General features: G+C 40.7%; 1 protein-coding gene across 1 annotated transcript in view; it reads left to right on the top strand.

Annotated features, from left to right (window-relative positions):
* Positions 1-18,557, top strand: part of usp43a (ubiquitin specific peptidase 43a) — a 100,484-nt gene that overhangs the window by 25,099 nt on the left and 56,828 nt on the right. The window contains exon 3 of the mRNA XM_034129885.1: positions 8,373-8,476. Coding sequence (XP_033985776.1) covers positions 8,373-8,476 — 104 coding nt within the window. The remainder of the gene's footprint in view (positions 1-8,372; positions 8,477-18,557) is intronic.

Raw genomic sequence — 18,557 nt, 5'->3', positions numbered from 1 at the left:
CCTTTTCCGAACTCTGGTTAGTACACGTGCTGCAGCATTTTGAATTAGCTGAAGCGACTTAACTGACTTCTTGGTACACCCTGATAATAAAGAGTTACAATAATCCAGCCTTGAAGTAACAAATGCATGGACTAGTTTCTCTGCATTGTTTTGAGGCAAGATATGCCTGATTTTTGCGATGTTACGTAAATGAAAGAAGGCGGTCCTTGAGATTGATTTTATGTGGGCGTTAAAAGATAAATCCTGATCAAATATAACACCAAGATTCCTTACAGTTTCACTGGAGGCCAAATTAATGCCATCCATAGTTAATATATCTTTAGATAGTTTGTTTCGTAGATTCTTTGGGCCGAGTACAATAACTTCAGTTTTTGGCCGTGGTCATCCACGTTTTTAAGTCCTTGAGGCAGTCTTGAATTGTATTTAGATGATTGGATTCATCAGGCTTGATGGATAAATATAGTTGAGTATCATCCGCATAACAATGGAAATGTACAGAATGATTCCTTATAATATTGCCTAACGGAAGCATATATAATGTGAACAAAATAGGTTCAAGCACTGAGCCCTGTGGCACTCCATGGCTCACTTTGGTTTGCATGGAAGATTCATCGTTGACACACACAAACTGAGACCGTTCAGATAGATAGGACTTAAACCAGCCTAAAGCAGTTCCCTTTATGCCGACTAAGTGATCTAGTCTTTGCAATAGGATGTCATGGTCGATAGTATCCAATGCAGCACTGAGATCGAGCAAGACAAGAATAGAGACAAGTCCTTTGTCTGAGGCTATGAGAAGGTAATTTGTGACTTTAACCAGAGCTGTCTCTGTGCTATGATGTGTTCTAAAGCAAGACTGAAAATCTTCAAATAAATCATTGTTTTTTAAGTAATCACACAACAGCTGGCAGCTGAAGGTGAATGCGTTGAGTCTCTTGTGCCAGATAGTTGATTAGAAATGTGGTTTGAAACGATATCTGAATCAGCTTCTTTCCCCTTACAGACACATTTTATTTTTCTCAATAAACTGCAGCTTAGGTTGTGTGTACTGACACAGTAGCATTATTAAAAATGATAATGTCCCTTTACAGAAGTACCTTAAGGTCACTTCAGCAAAAGTGAAATGTGAATTTGTCAGTGTTAAGTGTTAAAATATTAATTCACTGACGCCAAGAGTGAAAGCAACACTCTGTAGCTGCAGCTGCTGCTTGAACGCAGGCGTGCAGGACTGGAAAAAGTAAACAAGTGAAAGCATACGGTATGTTAAAATGATACTCCAGGCAAATCTCTTCAGTTAACAAATATAAACCTGTTGTGGTTGTAAAAGGCCTTTTGGTTTCCTTCATCACAGAGATGAATGTTTATAATGGATTCCAGAAGTCATCATTCCGGCTGCACCTTACAACAGTCTATATTCTCAGTAGATTTAAATCAAAACATTCACATTTACATCAAAATAAGAATACTTTTGTCTCAATCCTCAACCCTCAAGCCTGGAAATGGATCACTGAGCTGCCCCATATCTATACCTTTATACATTGTATCATCACATCCTTTTTTTGGCATGAGACATTTTTTGATGACATATTCATATGATCCCACCTTTTAGGAAAGCTTTTTGGTCTGCTACTGGTCAAACAATCTACACGGGCATTCTCATTGGCTAGGCTGATGTTGAATATGTATACCAGTGTGCTGAATTGAATAAGCCATGACGGACTGGTCCTCCTGACTAATGGTATAGCAGGGCCTCTTGGTTAAGCTTGGTTAAGAATAACCTAATTTAGAAAAGGCATTTAGCCATATTTTGACTAAATGTAAGTACAGCTGGACAATATGTCAATATTATATCGAGATTGTGATATGACAACAGAGATAATCTTAGATTTTGGAAATTGCAATATGGCATTGTCTTTTATTGTGTGTATTATTGCGTTTACCCACAGTTATTATATCCACATTACAAAAAACATAATATTTAGTCAGATATATTGGATATTTGTTTGTCTGCATATTGCCCACCCAGCCCTTAGTTTAAGTGGGAAACCCACTGAGCAAAAGGAGTTACAGTACAAAAGTTATTTTTCATTATTATTTTAATGTTTTTATTTGTCATTTTGATACACATTTCAACCATGCTAAGTGGTCTTCATAGGGCAATCCTTTGTAAACGTCTATTTGAGCCATTAGGGCATTCATTGGTTGCTGATTCAAATTGCAAACTGGACCGTTCTGATTGTGATTAATCATTATAATCACAGTGTTTCCTTTGGAGCAAAAATAAACGGCTGTGTCAGCAACACTGATGCTATGATCTGCAGATTTTGGTCTCTGTACCTCCAGGCCAACCTGCCCCTCCTGGTTTGCTGTTCTCATTTTCTGCAGCCAAAACAACCTGCCCATGAACACACCGAAAACACCCACTCTTTTCCATTGGTAAAGGGATTTATGTTATTTTGCACACACGCTTACACTCACCTTCAAATATACAACCACAGCAAACCCAAACTCCCACTCACTCCCCAGAACGCTGGAGAGGAGCTCCTCAGAAAACGTCTCGCATGAATGTTTGCCATGAGGAATCACAGTTGGGATTTGACATCAACGCATGTTTTCATGTAGGGATAAGAGTGTGGATATCTCTGGAGGGAGCCAGTGCCTTTGGCAGAGGCACAGAGCCAACGAGATTTACAGTGGCTGCACTGGAGAAATGTTTCACTGATCACACACACAACTGATTCCCAAACCAAGGTGACGTTTCTGAGGAGCAGAAGAAAATACCTCAGGTCACAGTGAAGTCCCTGTTATTATACATACTTTATTTCTGTTACATCCAAAGTCACTGCCATACTGGGAACTAGTAAGGAGCATTGGGATTCTTTTGAATTGCAGTATGTCTTCACAGGGGCATTGTAATCTCCCGCTGTGCTGTTGGCGAGCCTTGACAGGATAAGGATGTTGTATATGCCCCACATTTTGTATCTTTTCTTGAAGAGTATAATGCGTACTTTTTTTGACAGTTGCTGTCACGTTGGTGTGTATTGGTTGTTTTTCCCAATTCTTGCATGATATGATGCCCTGAACAGGTGCCATTGTTAGAGAGACAGGCAGGAAGTCGAAGAAGAAGGTTGGAATAATGCAGCTAAGCAATATCCCAAGGCAGCCAGAGAAAGAATCTGCTCTTGTTTTTAGCTTAGCTGTGTGCATATAGTGCTGAACGCACGCACGCACACAAACACACACACACCATTACCTGGCTAGTTCCCTAGGATGAAGCAGCAGTGAAGGGAATAGAATCGGAGGGATGAAACCCCTCTTTAATGGTCACACATGCAGAGCACACAGCACACACAGTGAAATTGGGCCTCTGCATTTAACCCATCCTAGTACCAGGAGTCTAGTGCTAGGAGCAGTGGGCAGCTATTGTACAGCGCCCGGGAGTGAGGGGGGAAGGGGGGTGTCCGGTGCCTTGCTCAAGGGCACCACGGCAGGGCAGGAGGTGAACAAGGACCTCTCCAAGTAGCAGTCCACACTCCATATTTAGGTCTGTTCGGGGATTGAACCGGTGACCCTGCGGCTCACAGTCCATGCCCCTACTGACTGAGCCACTGCTTGGAGGTTGATTAATTGCCATTTACACTTAAATGGTTACTGTAGCACTGCTTTGTTTGATTTGTGAAGAAAAACACCCTGATATAATAAGTTATTATTAACTGTGTGATAAACTAAGCGCCGGTTTTGTTTCCTTGAACATCCCCGGTACATTCAGTACAATGTAGAGCTGAGTGAAGAGCCAGAATGTCTTCTTTCTTCTACCACAATGCCGTTGTTGTTCGTCCTTGCACTTTATGTGTGTGCCTTTTGGTGTGTTTGTGAGCACAGGCTTTGTATGAGTGTGTGCAGAAAGCGTAACGTTCTCAGTGATACACAATACCCATGAGTCCTTGCTGCTCCTCTGATGAGATGCTGCCGAGCTCTGCTGATGGTGGTGATATGTACCCGTTTGACCTCTTATCAAGTAAACAGAAATGGGAGACCAAAAGGAGTTAGGGGAAACAATGTCCCTTCAATTTGACGCTGCTCTTTTTACACCCTTGACAGAGTTAGAAAACGTTCTCAATATGATGGGAATGGTTTCGCTGCCATCGCAGAAAAGTAGCTCAATTTTGCGCTCCACTTTAATAATATAAACAGGCTTGAGCCTATGAGCGCTCATCACAAATAATTAAGTTCTTATTGTCGGAGGTATGTTTGTCGAAATCATTGCTCTAAGTCTTATAGTATAAGACCGTTAGGCTTTAGGCTGCTAGACTAACACCTGGCTGTTTCGGAAAAATAAATAGATACATCTGGCTCTTGACACAAAAGCATGAGCAAAATGCAACTATGCCTGACTGCGAAAAAAGGATACAAATGTACTTTTTTATTTTTAGCTCTTGAATAATTCTTCGTCTCTTTCAGTTTTCTCCTGTAGTTGTCACGTTTTATACCCTCTCTCATTTGTCTACTGTCCATTTCCTAAAACAGCTCATCTTCTACAGTCATTCAGACAATAAAGGCAAATGAAATTATTTGAGCATACTGAGCTCTGAAACACGGCCGATAAGTTCATCTTGAAAAATCAATTGCAGTTCAATGTTGTCCCAAAGCAACAGGAGGCAGTTGCATGTGGCCTAGATCTGTTAGCATTCCGTTTCTTGGATCTCACCCAGTGTGACAATTTAACAGCTTAGTACTTCTGAATATTAGTATTCACTTGTTATTGCTGAGGCCGGCCCCCGCATCTATTTTTGGCACACGATAGCAGAGCTGTGGTGGTATTCATTATTCCCTGGGTGCTAAATAAAGAGGCAGAGTACACTCAGTGCTCTTTCTCTCTCCCTGCCTCACCCTGGGTTTTGACAGTTTGTATCTGCAGTATACAGTGTATCTGTCGTTGGTAGATATACACATATGCAGTCCTCCTATCACTATCTATTACTCTATTTCTTGCTCAATGTAGTCATCTGTTTATCTTTTGAAGTATCGGTTGATGACCTTCCCAAAGTATGTGCAGTGAAACCCCTGTTTTTGATTTTTATAAGAGAATTAAGCATCAAAGGAAGTCTTTGTCTCCCACATTTATTCCCCTCTTAATACGTTTTCATAACTCTGTGTCCTCAGCTAAATTAAATGTGTATGAGGAAGAATAAAAAATGAAAAATCACAGGTTGGCTGAACCGCAAAAATCTAATGTTTTATTTACTGTTACTTAAGTGATCAAAACGAACTTTGAATTACCTTACTGGAATTGTTACAAATATTTATTTTCAGTGTGCAGATATAACAAAAACCACAGCATGTTCTAAACATCATTAAGTTACAATATTTTTAATTGAACACAATTCATTGTACAATGGCATCTTGTATGTAGCTGCAATGTTCAACAGTGAATGATACATTTCACTCTCCCTTTTAGGTCTGAAACATGTTCACTGTGCATGTGGACACCACACTATCTCTGAAAACATGCTTTCAAACATGGTGAATATATTTGCCATGCTCTTGTCCTTGTAATTCCATGAAAATAGATTTTTCAGTACTTGGAACATCACCTCAATTACTGGTAATTTACTTGAAGTAAAAGTACTTGAGAGTTGAGTTGAGAGCTGTTTTTCTTTGTACTCCATGCACATGTGGCAGGGTGCTTCAAAGAAAAAGCATGCCAAATGCTTTAGACAAACATGGAGGGCTCTGTTGATTAGCCGCTTTCTGTATTTTTTGGCCACGCTGTGACCGACGAAAAAGTTCCCTGTTCCAATATGTGGATTGCAGGGAACGAGGCCATGGTTTCCATGGTGACGCTTGTAACCTAGCCTGTCTCTGAGGGTCGGAGGACTGGTATCCATTGTCCTCTAGAGAAGAGATGGAGAAAAGAGGGCGTATTTGAGAGAAAGAGTCGGCCACAGCTCGGCATGTGTTATACAATGAGATGAGATGTTGTAAATACAGTTTATTGTTATTTAGATAAAACAATTGGAGTGTTGTTGTTTTGTGTCTGTGACGTGTTCACAAGTTATGTGCAGAAAAAAAAAGGTAATCTCATATGATTAACCGAAAATATATTTAAATTGAGCAGAATTGGGGCTGTATGATTGCCAGAGATTTTGAGAACCCAACCAAATAATGTTATGCAGTGTCTCTAAGATTCAGAAGCTCTGGATGTCAAGCTTGCCGAAATAAAATCTTCCTTCTGACACCTTAAGTTAAACTGATTCTCTCCATCACAAACTGGGAACTGAAGTTAACTTCACATCGCCCCTGCTGCACCACATGGTGCCCAGGTGCCCATGGATCACTTTTTCAGTCTCTATAGATCACACAGGCACTCTAAACCGTCCATTACAAGTGATATTCTGCGCTGTAACAGAAGCTTCTGTTTTGTTTACCCGTCACTCTCTAATTTCTGACCTTAATTCTGATTATATCCCACACATTGTCAAAATGGATATGCAATATGTTTGAGATGTGAGCATGTGGAAAGAAACGGCAGCTGCAGCTGATCTGTGTTTTCTACTCTCCATTGTGTTACTCTTGATGCCAGACACTGTTGCACTAATCGAAAATCTTGTCTTGTGGTTTCACTTTGCAACAAAGGATATAGTTATTATTACTAGTGCATTTTGAGTGATTTAAAAGATAATGGGCTTTCATGTTATGTTTTTATCAACTTAGTCGAGATAAACATTGTAGTTAAGACAAGGCTAAGTCTGAAGAAAGGCCGAGGTGGACTTAAAAAAGAATTACATGTGCTTTTCTGACTTTGTGCTTTTTCCTCATTTTCTTTTCTTGGAGAGGTTTTCAAAGATGCCAAAATGCCGCACATTGTTAAAAGTGAATGCAGCATTGATTGGATTTTGTTGAAAAATAGCAAAGCTTCATCAAAGATGGACAGTCTTCTTTATTGGGAAGAAATAACTGGGAGACGACCGCAGAAAGTTTGACTTCCCAGAGAAAGTTGAGAGACCAGACTTTGGTATTTCAGTGCACTTTGACTTGGTTTGCTGCTTAATGGGTCTCACACAAGAGTGGCATCCTGAATATTGTGTCCCCTAAGTCAGTTCCCTTTTCCAAAGTTTGAAACATCATCCTGGGAAAAAAGAACAAATTACAGTGTTTAATATTTACATCTGGAAGAAGAGCAGTGTGGTTTATCCAAGTATATGGTTTGATGCAACCATTTCCAGCACACAAAACTCTGTAAAATATCTTTGCTCCTGTAATACTTTTCATTATGAGTTTTCTGTCTGATTGTAATGTTGGACAAACAGCCTGTTGTTAACCTGTTGTTAACCTGACTGGATCCTGTGAATGAAAACATACACATTTTTATTCCATGCTGGTGCATTGTTGCTCTGCTGTTAACCCAGCTCTATTTTAAATGGTGCTACAATAATACAGAATAGGAGCAGGATCAATACAAAATCACATGAAGTAACTTCACATCTTCAATTTTGGAAATAAAAAATAGTCATCAAAGGTTAAAACACTTGCACCATGATGCATAACTCCAAAGCAGCCTCTACATAGGAGCAGACCTCGAATGAACTGCGCACGTGAGTGTGGCTGTGTGATGAATCAGTCATTACCACCTGCTGTTCACTGACGGCTTCAATGTCAACTGTACAAGAGAGAGATTCAGTCACGTCACAGTTATCCATCTTTTATTCAACGCCTTCATTCCTTTTAATCTTATATTTATCTGTGAAGTCTCTCTGCCCTCCTGTTGATTCTGACACTGAATGGAGGGTATCACAGTCATTTAGTCAAATACTTGTTGTGCGACTCCTATCTGTGTTGACTGAAGGACTTTTCATCTCTTCAAGACAGACGAAATCCCTCCCTGCAATTAAAAAAAATGTCTGAATCAGATTTTCAAGTGAATTGTCTTGTATGTTTCTCCTTCTTCTACATCGCTATGTTTGATCATCTTGTACTTTTTGTTTAGCAAAAATTATGATTTACCCATCTTACTCCATCACATATCATTCCTTTAGATTTCATTTTGTTGAAATGTGAACATTCACAGTATGTGAATGTTCCTTCAACTACAGGTTAAGCACAAAGTCAATTTTTTCATAATATATATTTTTTATTTAGACTGATGACAACCTATTTATAAGAACAATGTTGCTTATTGCGGTTTAAATTAATGTATAAGATGGCATGTATGAGATGTTTTGATTTTCATTATTTTTCATTCAATAAATTCAATTCAATAGGCTTTATGAGATTACAAAGTAAAAGCATCCATTTTGAAGATGCCAGCAAAGAATGTCTTAAAATATGAGTATACCAAGTCCACTAACATAAGTATTTTTCTCTGTCTGCAGGGACCCAGTTCATCTGAGCATCCTTCCAGTCCCAGTTCAGTCGACACCCAGCAGCCCCGGGATCGACACAGTTTTGTCCAGGAACACTTCCAGGCTCAGTACAGGTGAGAAGACATTCCAAAAGCTTTGCTCTAAATGTATTGTTGCTTATTATCTTTCAGTAGCCTTCCTTTAAGTCTCCGTCCCTCTTCAAGTTTTAAGAGTTAAAGATGGTCTCAGCAGGACCGAACCAACCATAGACATGGACTTTCATCAAATCCTTAATTGCGTAAATTACTGATAGAATAGTTTAGAAGCAACTTTAAAGTTTAGCTGTAGTTAATTTAAAGAAATATCCCTTGAGACACTTGATGGTATGCCATCCAAAAGATGAAGACTGACATGCTGTATCAAATTTGAATAATTCATGACTTTATGCAATATTCAGTGGTCATTAAACTTGAGGAGTTCAAGTTTTAGAGTGCAACATTAAAAAATGTGCATATGTTTTCAGTAATGTTATGGTTGACTGTTACTCTATACTTCGATAATTTTTCTTATGTTAGTGTCCATCCTAAGGTTGTGGCTCTTTTCTGTTTTCGACTAGATTGTCTCTTTTTTTGTTGTATTAGTGTTTTGTTTATTTAGTTTGGGTTTTAAATAGTTTTGTTTCTATTTTGTTTTTTAATTGTATGTGTTTTGTTGATCCTGATACAATACATTGGCCGTCAGTCAAAGCATATTACTCAAAGCTTTTAGTAAAAAGTTGGACAAGAACACATTTTGGAGAGTGTATAAAGTCCCTTATCAATTATGCAGAAGGCAGGCTGGGTCCCACCAGGCACTATATCTAATGTCCTGAGGTTGTGTTTGAATAAACAGAGTGCAAATCATACCATTAAAGAGAAGGGGTATTCAGCACAGGTGAGAATATTTTGTCCCCTGGGATAAGAATCAGTAGTTTGGGGAAATGGGTCAGAGAGACCTGTGAAGGATTTTAAGGCATTCATCTCTAGTACTACCTCCTGGCTCTCTTTGCCTCATTCACAGAGTAAAGTCTGACATTGAGGTTCTCTACTTAATAGACCCTCTAATGCAGCGGTTTTCAAAGTGTGAGGCGCGCCTCCCTGGGGGGGCGCCAGAGAGCTTCAGGGGAGGCGCAGCGTGAGAAAAAAATAACGAGAAAAAGATGAGTAAAGTGTCACTTGCATACTTTTGGCTGTCTGTGGAGACCGAGTTCCCCCAACTCGCCAAAAAGGCTGTAAAAGTGCTCATTCCCTTCACCTCCACCCAGGGGCGGACTGGCCATCTGTGTGTTCTGGAGAATCACAGAACGGCCGGTCGCCAGCGGTCCGTCGGCGGTCCGTTGGTGGTCCGTCAGCGGTCCATCGACGGCCGGCACCGCCCTTTATTTTTTATGTTTGTGGCAGTGGCACTGTCGTCTCGATACAGACGCACAACACAGGGTCTGTGTGAGTCAAATGTAAACATCTGCGTCATTAGTAGAACAACAGACGTTTATAAAGAGTGCCGAAGAACGCTTTGGCATGGATGGGTCAAACAAATACAGGATTCTCACCCAGGAGACCACCATTTGTGAGACAAACACTGAGTAATTTGTACTGACAACATTTTATGTCCCATGGTTTCACCGTTACTTCTCCATTCTCTCTCTCTCTCTCTTTCTCACACATATACACACACCTTAGTGTTAATAGGAAATTATCACATTAGTTTATTATAGTTACCCATCGGGTACGTCCCAACTAGGGGAAAAGGAAAAGCAACATACACCAGTTGGAATTGGTAATTATTACAAGGAGTTTATTAAATAACAATATAACAAAATGGAAGGCAAGCAGCCTGGAGCAAACAAAAGGGCCAAAAGGGCACAGGTTTAAATAAGCAACCAACAAAGGGACCGGAAGATAGACTGCGTGATACACAGAGAGAAGAAGAACAGACTGCGTGATATAAACAAACAACAAATAGCGTGTGCGTTCCATTTTCAGCTCATGGGGCTTTCCCGAACCTGTGTCGAGAGCTGGAGTTAAATGAAATCTCAGATTTGCCTTCTTAATCGTTTGTTTGGGTCCCTGACTTCCGTTTCGCTTCTCATGCACTGATTCGCTAAGCTGAACAGCCAATCAGAGTGATTTCTTTGGCCGACGGCCTGTAGCCGACAGCCTCCCGATTCAACATGTTGAATCGGCGGCGGAAGGTGTCGGCACGGCCGAAAAGACACAACGGTGCGGGACACACCAATCTGAGTAGGGCGACAGGATGCTCATCGACGGCCAGACATCTATCGACATCTATCGACGGCCAAAATCGGGTTGGTGTGTCCGGGCCTTAATAAGGGAGCCTAATTACATACAAAGAAATATATACTAATACACAAATAGCCACAAAACAACCCTCACTATCAAAGTGGTACAAACTAACGAAAAGAGGCTGTAAGAAAACACAGCTATACTAGAGGACAACAGTCAACGTAATACTAAACCAATCTAGACACCAATAATCACAGCACTACTAATAAAGACCACACAAGTTAACACCTGTTAACAGATTAACTACAAGCAAAGAGTAAGTAGCGAGGCGTCTGTTCACACATCAGAGCCTCCCGTCTGATCGTTGTCCACAGGCTTTGTAGTCGTCTCCGGAAGGTGTGCGCTGGATGTGCGCTGGGATTGGAGCGTGTCGGGCCCGGCAGGCTCCAATCACAATCTTCGGGGGCGGGCCAGGAGGTGAGCAGCCAGGGGCATCAGGGCAACCGCACAGCTCATTTACATAAAACACAGTCAAAGCAGAGTTACCACGACCGGGGAGGCGGCGGCCGTAACACCATCACAGTGTTTTATACTTTTTAAGGTTCTTCTTTACTCAGTGGACATAAGAGAGTGTGTCACTTCACTTTGCTCGCAGTTAAAAGGACCCAACCAGATTGTATGAGTGTTGTTTCCAAATAAAGCTTAATTCTATATAGTTTACACTAAGAAGTATATCATCAAATGTTCCAAATACATTTAATTCATTGTTATCATCTCGCCGAGGAAAAAGCCTTTGGGGAAATTATGTTTCTGGTTGTTAGCGTGTTTGTGTGTGTTCCGCTCATTTTTCATTCTAAGGGACACATCAATTGTTTGATGATCATGTGACACTTGGAACGTTGATGAAAGAATAGAATCCATGACCATAGAAGCCGAATGATGTTGTAGGATTCTAGAACTTTAAAACCCTTTAAGTATAGGACTAGAGACTCAAACTTCACTCAGAAGACAGCTTGTTTCAGAGAAGACATGTACTCTCACAACTTAAACTGGAGAATGGAAATCATTGATTTCGACTCAACTGAGGTTGACCCTCCCATTAACTTCTACCTGAGTTACCTGGAAGAAGAAATCCAGAGTAAACTGCAGGACAGTGACGCGAGGATCACCCCAGGAACATCTGAGGGCAGAGTCCTTCTGGAAATACAAGAGGACTCACTGGCCAACTTCATTGATCTTCTAAGAGAAAGACAGGAAGTCACCAAATGCTACCCTGAGAAAGAAGGGATGCAGAAAGAGATTGGTGGCCTGAAGGCCCAGCTGGCTGAAAGCAGCAGTGCGCTAGAGCATCTGAAAACTCAGCTGTTAAAGATCTGCCCCATGCTTCGCCAAGCCCAGAAAGATGTCATGCAACTGACCTCCACAAACAAAGACCAGAACGTTTCATTGGAGCACATGAAGGAAGAGGCCCTTCAGAATAAGCTTCATGCTGAGAGACACTTTCTGGCAGTGTCAAATGTGGAGGTGGACCTGGAGAGCTATCTCCAAATAGAGAGAGAGGAGAACAAGAACCTCCAAGTTGCCCTGGAAAAGGCAGAATGTGTCTCACAGATGCAGTGCCGCCGCTTGGAGCTGGAGATAACCACTCTCCAGGAGCAGGCCGAAAAATCATCAGCCGCCCTTCTCCTTTGTCAGGAGGAAAAAGCATCCCTGCTGACAGAGTTCCAGCAAAGAAAAACCTCCCATGCGACTCAGCTCAGTGAGATACTAACCAAGGCTGAGCAGAAGTTGGAGCGTGATCGCATCAAGTCGCAGAATGATAGGTCAACCCTCTTTCAGGCCACAAAAAGCCTCCAGAAGACTCTGCAGGAGAAAGAGCAGGAGTTGCAGAAAGCTCAGAGTCTCTCCAGAAGCCTTCTCCATGAGGCAGAAGAATCCTCAGCTGCCCTTCTCCTTTGTCAGGAGGAAAAAGCATCCCTGCTGACAGAGTTCCAGCAAAGAAAAACCTCCCATGCGACTCAGCTCAGTGAGATACTAACCAAGGCTGAGCAGAAGTTGGAGCGTGATCGCATCAAGTCGCAGAATGATAGGTCAACCCTCTTTCAGGCCACAAAAAGCCTCCAGAAGACTCTGCAGGAGAAAGAGCAGGAGTTGCAGAAAGCTCAGAGTCTCTCCAGAAGCCTTCTCCATGAGGCAGAAGAATCCTCAGCTGCCCTTCTCCTTTGTCAGGAGGAAAAAGCATCCCTGCTGACAGAGTTCCAGCAAAGAAAAACCTCTCATGCGACTCAGCTCAGTGAGATACTAACAAAGGCTGAGCAGAAGTTGGAGCGTGATCGCATCAAGTCGAAGAACGACAAGTTAACCCTCCTTCAGGCCACAGAAAGCCTCCAGAAGACTCTGCAGGAGAAGGAGCAGGAGTTGCAGAAAGCTCAGAGTCTCTCCAGAAGCCTTCTCCATGAGGCAGAAGAATCCTCAGCTGCCCTTCTCCTTTGTCAGGAGGAAAAAGCATCCCTGCTGACAGAGTTCCAGGAAAGAAAAACCTTCTATGTGACTCGGCTCAGTGAGATACTAACAAAGGCTGAGCAGAAGTTGGAGCGTGATCGCATCAAGTCGAAAGACGACAGGTCAACTCTCCTTCAGGCCACAGAAAGCCTCCAAAATTCAACAGCTGCCCTTGACGCTCAACTGGTAAAAGAAACAAAGCTTAAGTCTGCACTGAGACAGACTCAGCAGGAGCTTAAGAGCCTAAATTGTCAGTGGCGCAAGGAGAAAACGTGCCTCACTTCACAGCTGAAGGGAGCCCATCGCACCCATCTTTCCGAGCTGCAGATGCAGGAAACGAAAATGGCAGTGCTCCTGAAACAAGCCGAAGATAAGCTTGGAAATCAGCTCCTCCTTTGGCAGGAGGAAAAAACCTCCCTGCTGACGGAGGCCGAGGAAAGAAAGACCTCCTACATGCCTCTGCTCAGGGAGCAAACACAGGCCAACTTCAAGCTGGTGGACGCCCTAAGAGAGGCTGAGCAGAAGTTGGAGTGGAATCGCGTCCAGTGGCAGGTCGACAGGTCAACCCTCCTTCAAACCACAGAAAGCCTCCAGAGGACTCTGCAAGAGAAGGAGAAGGAGCAGGACTGGCAGAAAGCTGAGAGCGCCATGAAGTCGCAGGTCGAGGACGCTGAGAGCCAGACCCCTGAAAAGAGGGAGGGATGGTTCCCGAAGTTCTTCTAAATCCCGACCGGGCACATGTTGCTGATCTGGGTCTATAAGGCCGACTGAAACACCTTCAGCTTCAATAAATGCATATTTCAAATGTTATTTTTGTTTGGTATTTAAAATCTTAAGTAGCACTAAACTAGAGTTGTGTGTCAAAAGAGATACTTTGTTTGATTTATAAATCAGGGGGAAAACATTGAAATAAGTTGGCTTAAACTGTTCTAGTCTAGATTTTATGTTGTTCAAAATATTGGGATGTTTTTCATTTATTTTAAGATAAAACTGGTTATTAAATGTCACATTGCTTTATAACACAGCTGTTATTTTAGGGAAATGGGAAATGCATTGGCAGCTATTAGGAAAAATATATATTAGTCAAAATGATGATGTGACCCCTCTGGGCCTGCAGGACTCTTGGGTAATCCATGCATACGTAAATGACAATTATAGACCAGAACCAATTTAAAAGGGTTTCATGCAGATTACAATTGCTTCACAGAGCTAATAGTGGTCCATGCACTTACTGGTAACAAAAAGAGCTTCAAGCTGTGAAAATGTTGATATATTTTGAAAATGGTTTCATTGAAAACTGAAATTCAATCATTTACGTAATTAAAATGTGTATTTTGTAACTTCAATAATTGCATAGAAACACTGGATCTTAATAGTACGACACGTTTCAAAGAGTCAGTGAACATTATTTGTTTTAATTAAAAAGTAACTTTAATGCACATGGATAAAAAGTCATATTTGTATATACAGTATAGAATACAAATAATAACAAAATGAAAATGGATAATGGCTCTCATTTTTACATAAAGTTTCAGTTTCTACCTTTTCATCGACATTTTAAAACTTAATGTAACATTTGGCTCTGATTTGTCTCCATAGAGTGGCATTAGGATAGTCATTACTAGCTGAAACTAAGCAGAGTATTATATTTATCCAAGATTTTACTGTAGATCCCAAATGTGGAAATTACTTTGTCACAGCAGCAGCAGGTATTGAATAAAATATACAATTAATACAAAAAACTGTTAATTGATAAAAATCAAAAGTAAGGGTAAAGTGTACAGTATATATCTATAGCGTATATGAAATAACAATTTAATGTCGGGCTGGGGTTTCTGTTACCTCCGGAGTGAGCAAGACTCACACTCACACTCTTTGCAGTAGCATCTTGTTTTTACAACTGTTTTCTCCTGGTGTGTCAATGAGTCACAACAACTAGCTTATCATGAAACTGAAATAAATCAAAATGCAGTAGTGTGGGAGTCACCTGAGGGGTTTGGAGTAAGATGTTTATAAATATAGAAAGAGGAAAATCAAAATAAGGCAGGAGATGTGATTTTTCACTATCATGCATTCCTTTTTTCTGTTTTGACATTACTTGCGAAAATTACAGTCTTTTCAATAAAACACATTAACAGTTTTGTGGGCTCCATGATTATTTTAATTGTTGCTTAGTGTGCCAATTACCTTTTTTAAATACATCAATAATTGTTAATGAAATGGTTTTGTATTTAATAAATCATATTACGCTTGAAACCAGGGCGACAAATTCAGTTTACAAAGATATAAACTGAGAAAAGGAGCAAATGATCACATTTACGTTATAACGAATGACCTCAGACTTTTTTCTTGACAGACAACTTTTGTCGAATAACAAATGATTGATTGATTGATTGTTTATTTGTTGCCACAACTTAGTTTTATATGGTGAACAAATATATAAATTATTTTTACATCATCCCACGTTATCTCTCATCTAGAAATACAAATAAAGAAAAGACCTTTCTCACTCCATAACCTTAATAAAGTGCTCACTACTTTGCTACAAACACATCACATACTCGAGTTATGCTTTAATTAAAACCAATGAGTGTTTACAAACTCAGGCAGCATTATCCCTGGTGACTCAATCTTGTTTAATAAATGAATAGACAAGGATGGCTGGATAGGTTGGAAATTGTATTTCTAGTCTGGGTTTCATCAGGCCTTCTTCAGTGTAAATATGCTCTGTATTCATTGGTATTCTCATCGCGTTAGTCTGTCTCAGTCTGGGCTGGTTGCAGTCTGCGGAGTCAGGAGACCTATCCCTTGTTTTACTCTCCTCCTCCTCCTCACTATGCGTAATCACCGGGAGTCACTTGGCTCTAAATGCACTCTAACAAAAAGAACAATCTCTTCCTCTCAATTTTGCAGCATCTTATTTGTGTTTCTCTGTTTCTGGCTTTCCTCTGTCTTTGTCTCTCACTGGCCTTTCTTTCTTTCCGTCTCCATCACTTCGTTGATCTCTTTTTCTTCCCTCCTCTTCCTTCCTGATTCTTTTTATATCTCACAGAGATGCTCCGCAGAGGCGTTCAGTGGAGATGTCTGATCTGAATAAATGTTTGCGATTAGAGCCGGGGCTGTCTTGTGATTTGGGCTGCGATGTGCTCAAGTCACTCCGTCGTGCCGCGGCGTTTAAATGAGTCTTTGTCAAAGACCCCCTCCCCTCCTCCTCTGTCTGTCGCTCTCAGTTTGTGGCATTTATTTTTAATGGCCTGGGAGTCTAGCGGAAAACCCCAGCCTCTCTCTCATTCTTGACAAACAAGATAGTTGAGGATGGTAACTTTACTTCTTATCAGAGAGGCTTTTATTTGGATGGATATTTGATGTGATATGGGTATAATACAGTTTGTATAATACATGTAGTAACAGACAAACTCCAATTGTTATGATTTCCAGGTTAACAGAGCTATCAAAAAATGTAAACTGAAAAATACATACAGGGAAACAAATTGCATAGTTTTTCACTTAAAAAGCAGAGAGCCATGAAGAATTAATGTTTCCCAAAGCAAACACTTTTAAGAATCACTTATGCAACAAAACACGGTCACTGAGGTCTCCTTCTGGTCGTCCCTAAATCGAGGTTAAAACAGCGAGGAGACAGAGCCTTTGCTGTTGCAGCTCCAAAGTTATGGAACGAATTACCCCTCCAGGTTAGACTTGCTCCAACTCTGCCTGTTTTTAAATCTCGTTTAAAAAGCCACTTCTTTTCCCTGGCATTTACAGGCCAGATGGCACTTGTGCTTTTAAATTTGGGTTTTTATCTTACTAGTGTTTTGTATTGTTTTTACGTCATGTAGGAGAGTTTTTCAGTCTGTGGCTTCTGATCTGGTTTCATTGTCTCGTGTTTTACATTTGTTTCATGTCCTGTCTGTTTTTCATGTATTTATGCTATGTTTTTTATACAGTTGTTGATGTACAGCACTTTGTTCAACTCTGTTGTTTTTAAATGTGCTATAGAAATAAAATGGATTGGATTGGATTGGAAAACAAACTAATATCTGTCTAGTACGAGACATTTTCTCCGTCAATCATATACAGATATGCTGGACTCTTTGAAGCCTCAGTGCCTCATAAAGAGTGCACACGTTCTCTCATCTTCAAAAGATGGACTGCAGGGGCTCCACTTTTCACCCAGGCTGGTAGTGCTGACGTTGACCCTCTCTGAGGCATCATCTGGTCATTCCTCGCATTGCTGAGTGGCTGCGGAAAATATGGCCAGACGTTGACCTTGCTTACTTTGATTTTGTCGCTTTCACCACCCACGGTGCTTTCTCTGAGCCCAGACTCACCCACTCTCTTTCCCGCTGATACCACCCAGCTCCCTCGAGTACCACGCTTTGAAGTGCTAGCCAGATGGAGCAGGGCATTACAAAATGGAAATAATTCTCTGATCTCTTTTTCACTTTGCAAAAAGTCATCTGCACAGCTATTTACTCTAGTAAAACATGAGTTTACAGTAAGACCCAGCACTAACATAGAGCCCAGGAGTCTAAAATGACCTCTTAACACTTTTTTACGGTCAATCTTTTATAATCTGCTGCTCTTCAGTGTTTTACATGATAGTTAGATGGAGATTTTTTGTTGGGGACTTTTGGGATTTTATTAAATCGCCTTGTGCTTGGATATTGTGACGGGCATTTGTAAATATTCTCAGATGTTTCATAGATCAAACAATTAATCAACGTTACTATATATAATCGTCAAATTAATTACTAATTTATCCCTTGCAGCCATATTAGGATATTTTGTCATAACTGAAACATTAAAACATGGGAGACAATAAATATCCCACATATTTCTAAATGATCAGATTACTCTGTTTCACACATCAAGTGTTATAGTTCAGCTCGCTCTGCTTGTATATTTCATCATGTGGTGTAATCCAGTCTGATTAAATTGTTTTTCTCGAAGTATGATACTTTATTTTCCATAGAGATTAAGATAAGATCAAATTGACCTTTATTTATCCCTGTGGGGAAATTAAGGAGTTAAATCAGCAACAGAGTGAGGTTGAAAAACAGGACAATACAGATTCACACAAGGTACAAAAAAGAATTAAAAAATATAACTATAGAGTAACTGTTAGAACAACATATCACAACAAGTTAAAACATTAACTGTGCAGCCCTAATGCAGTGTGAACAGCACACTTTGACAGTCCAGTCCCAATAGTTAGGCCACTCCTGATGTGATCATTCAAGCACATACTTTCTGGGTCTGCTCCCCCCTCTCCTCATGAGCACCCTGCTGTAGCCCTTAACAATACATTGTGAAAGCATATACATCGAGGAGGGGTTTAATTATAGGGCTTATATATAACAATTGCTACTTTTACTAAATGATTGCATTGTGGGTAAAAGGATATGTGAGCTCAGCTTGTGTGTGTGTG

This window comes from Trematomus bernacchii, unplaced genomic scaffold, assembly GCF_902827165.1.
Source record: "Trematomus bernacchii unplaced genomic scaffold, fTreBer1.1, whole genome shotgun sequence".
NCBI lineage: Eukaryota > Metazoa > Chordata > Actinopteri > Perciformes > Nototheniidae > Trematomus > Trematomus bernacchii.
The sequence above is the reverse complement of the archived record's forward strand: the minus strand, read 5'-3'. Positions and strand labels throughout refer to the sequence as shown.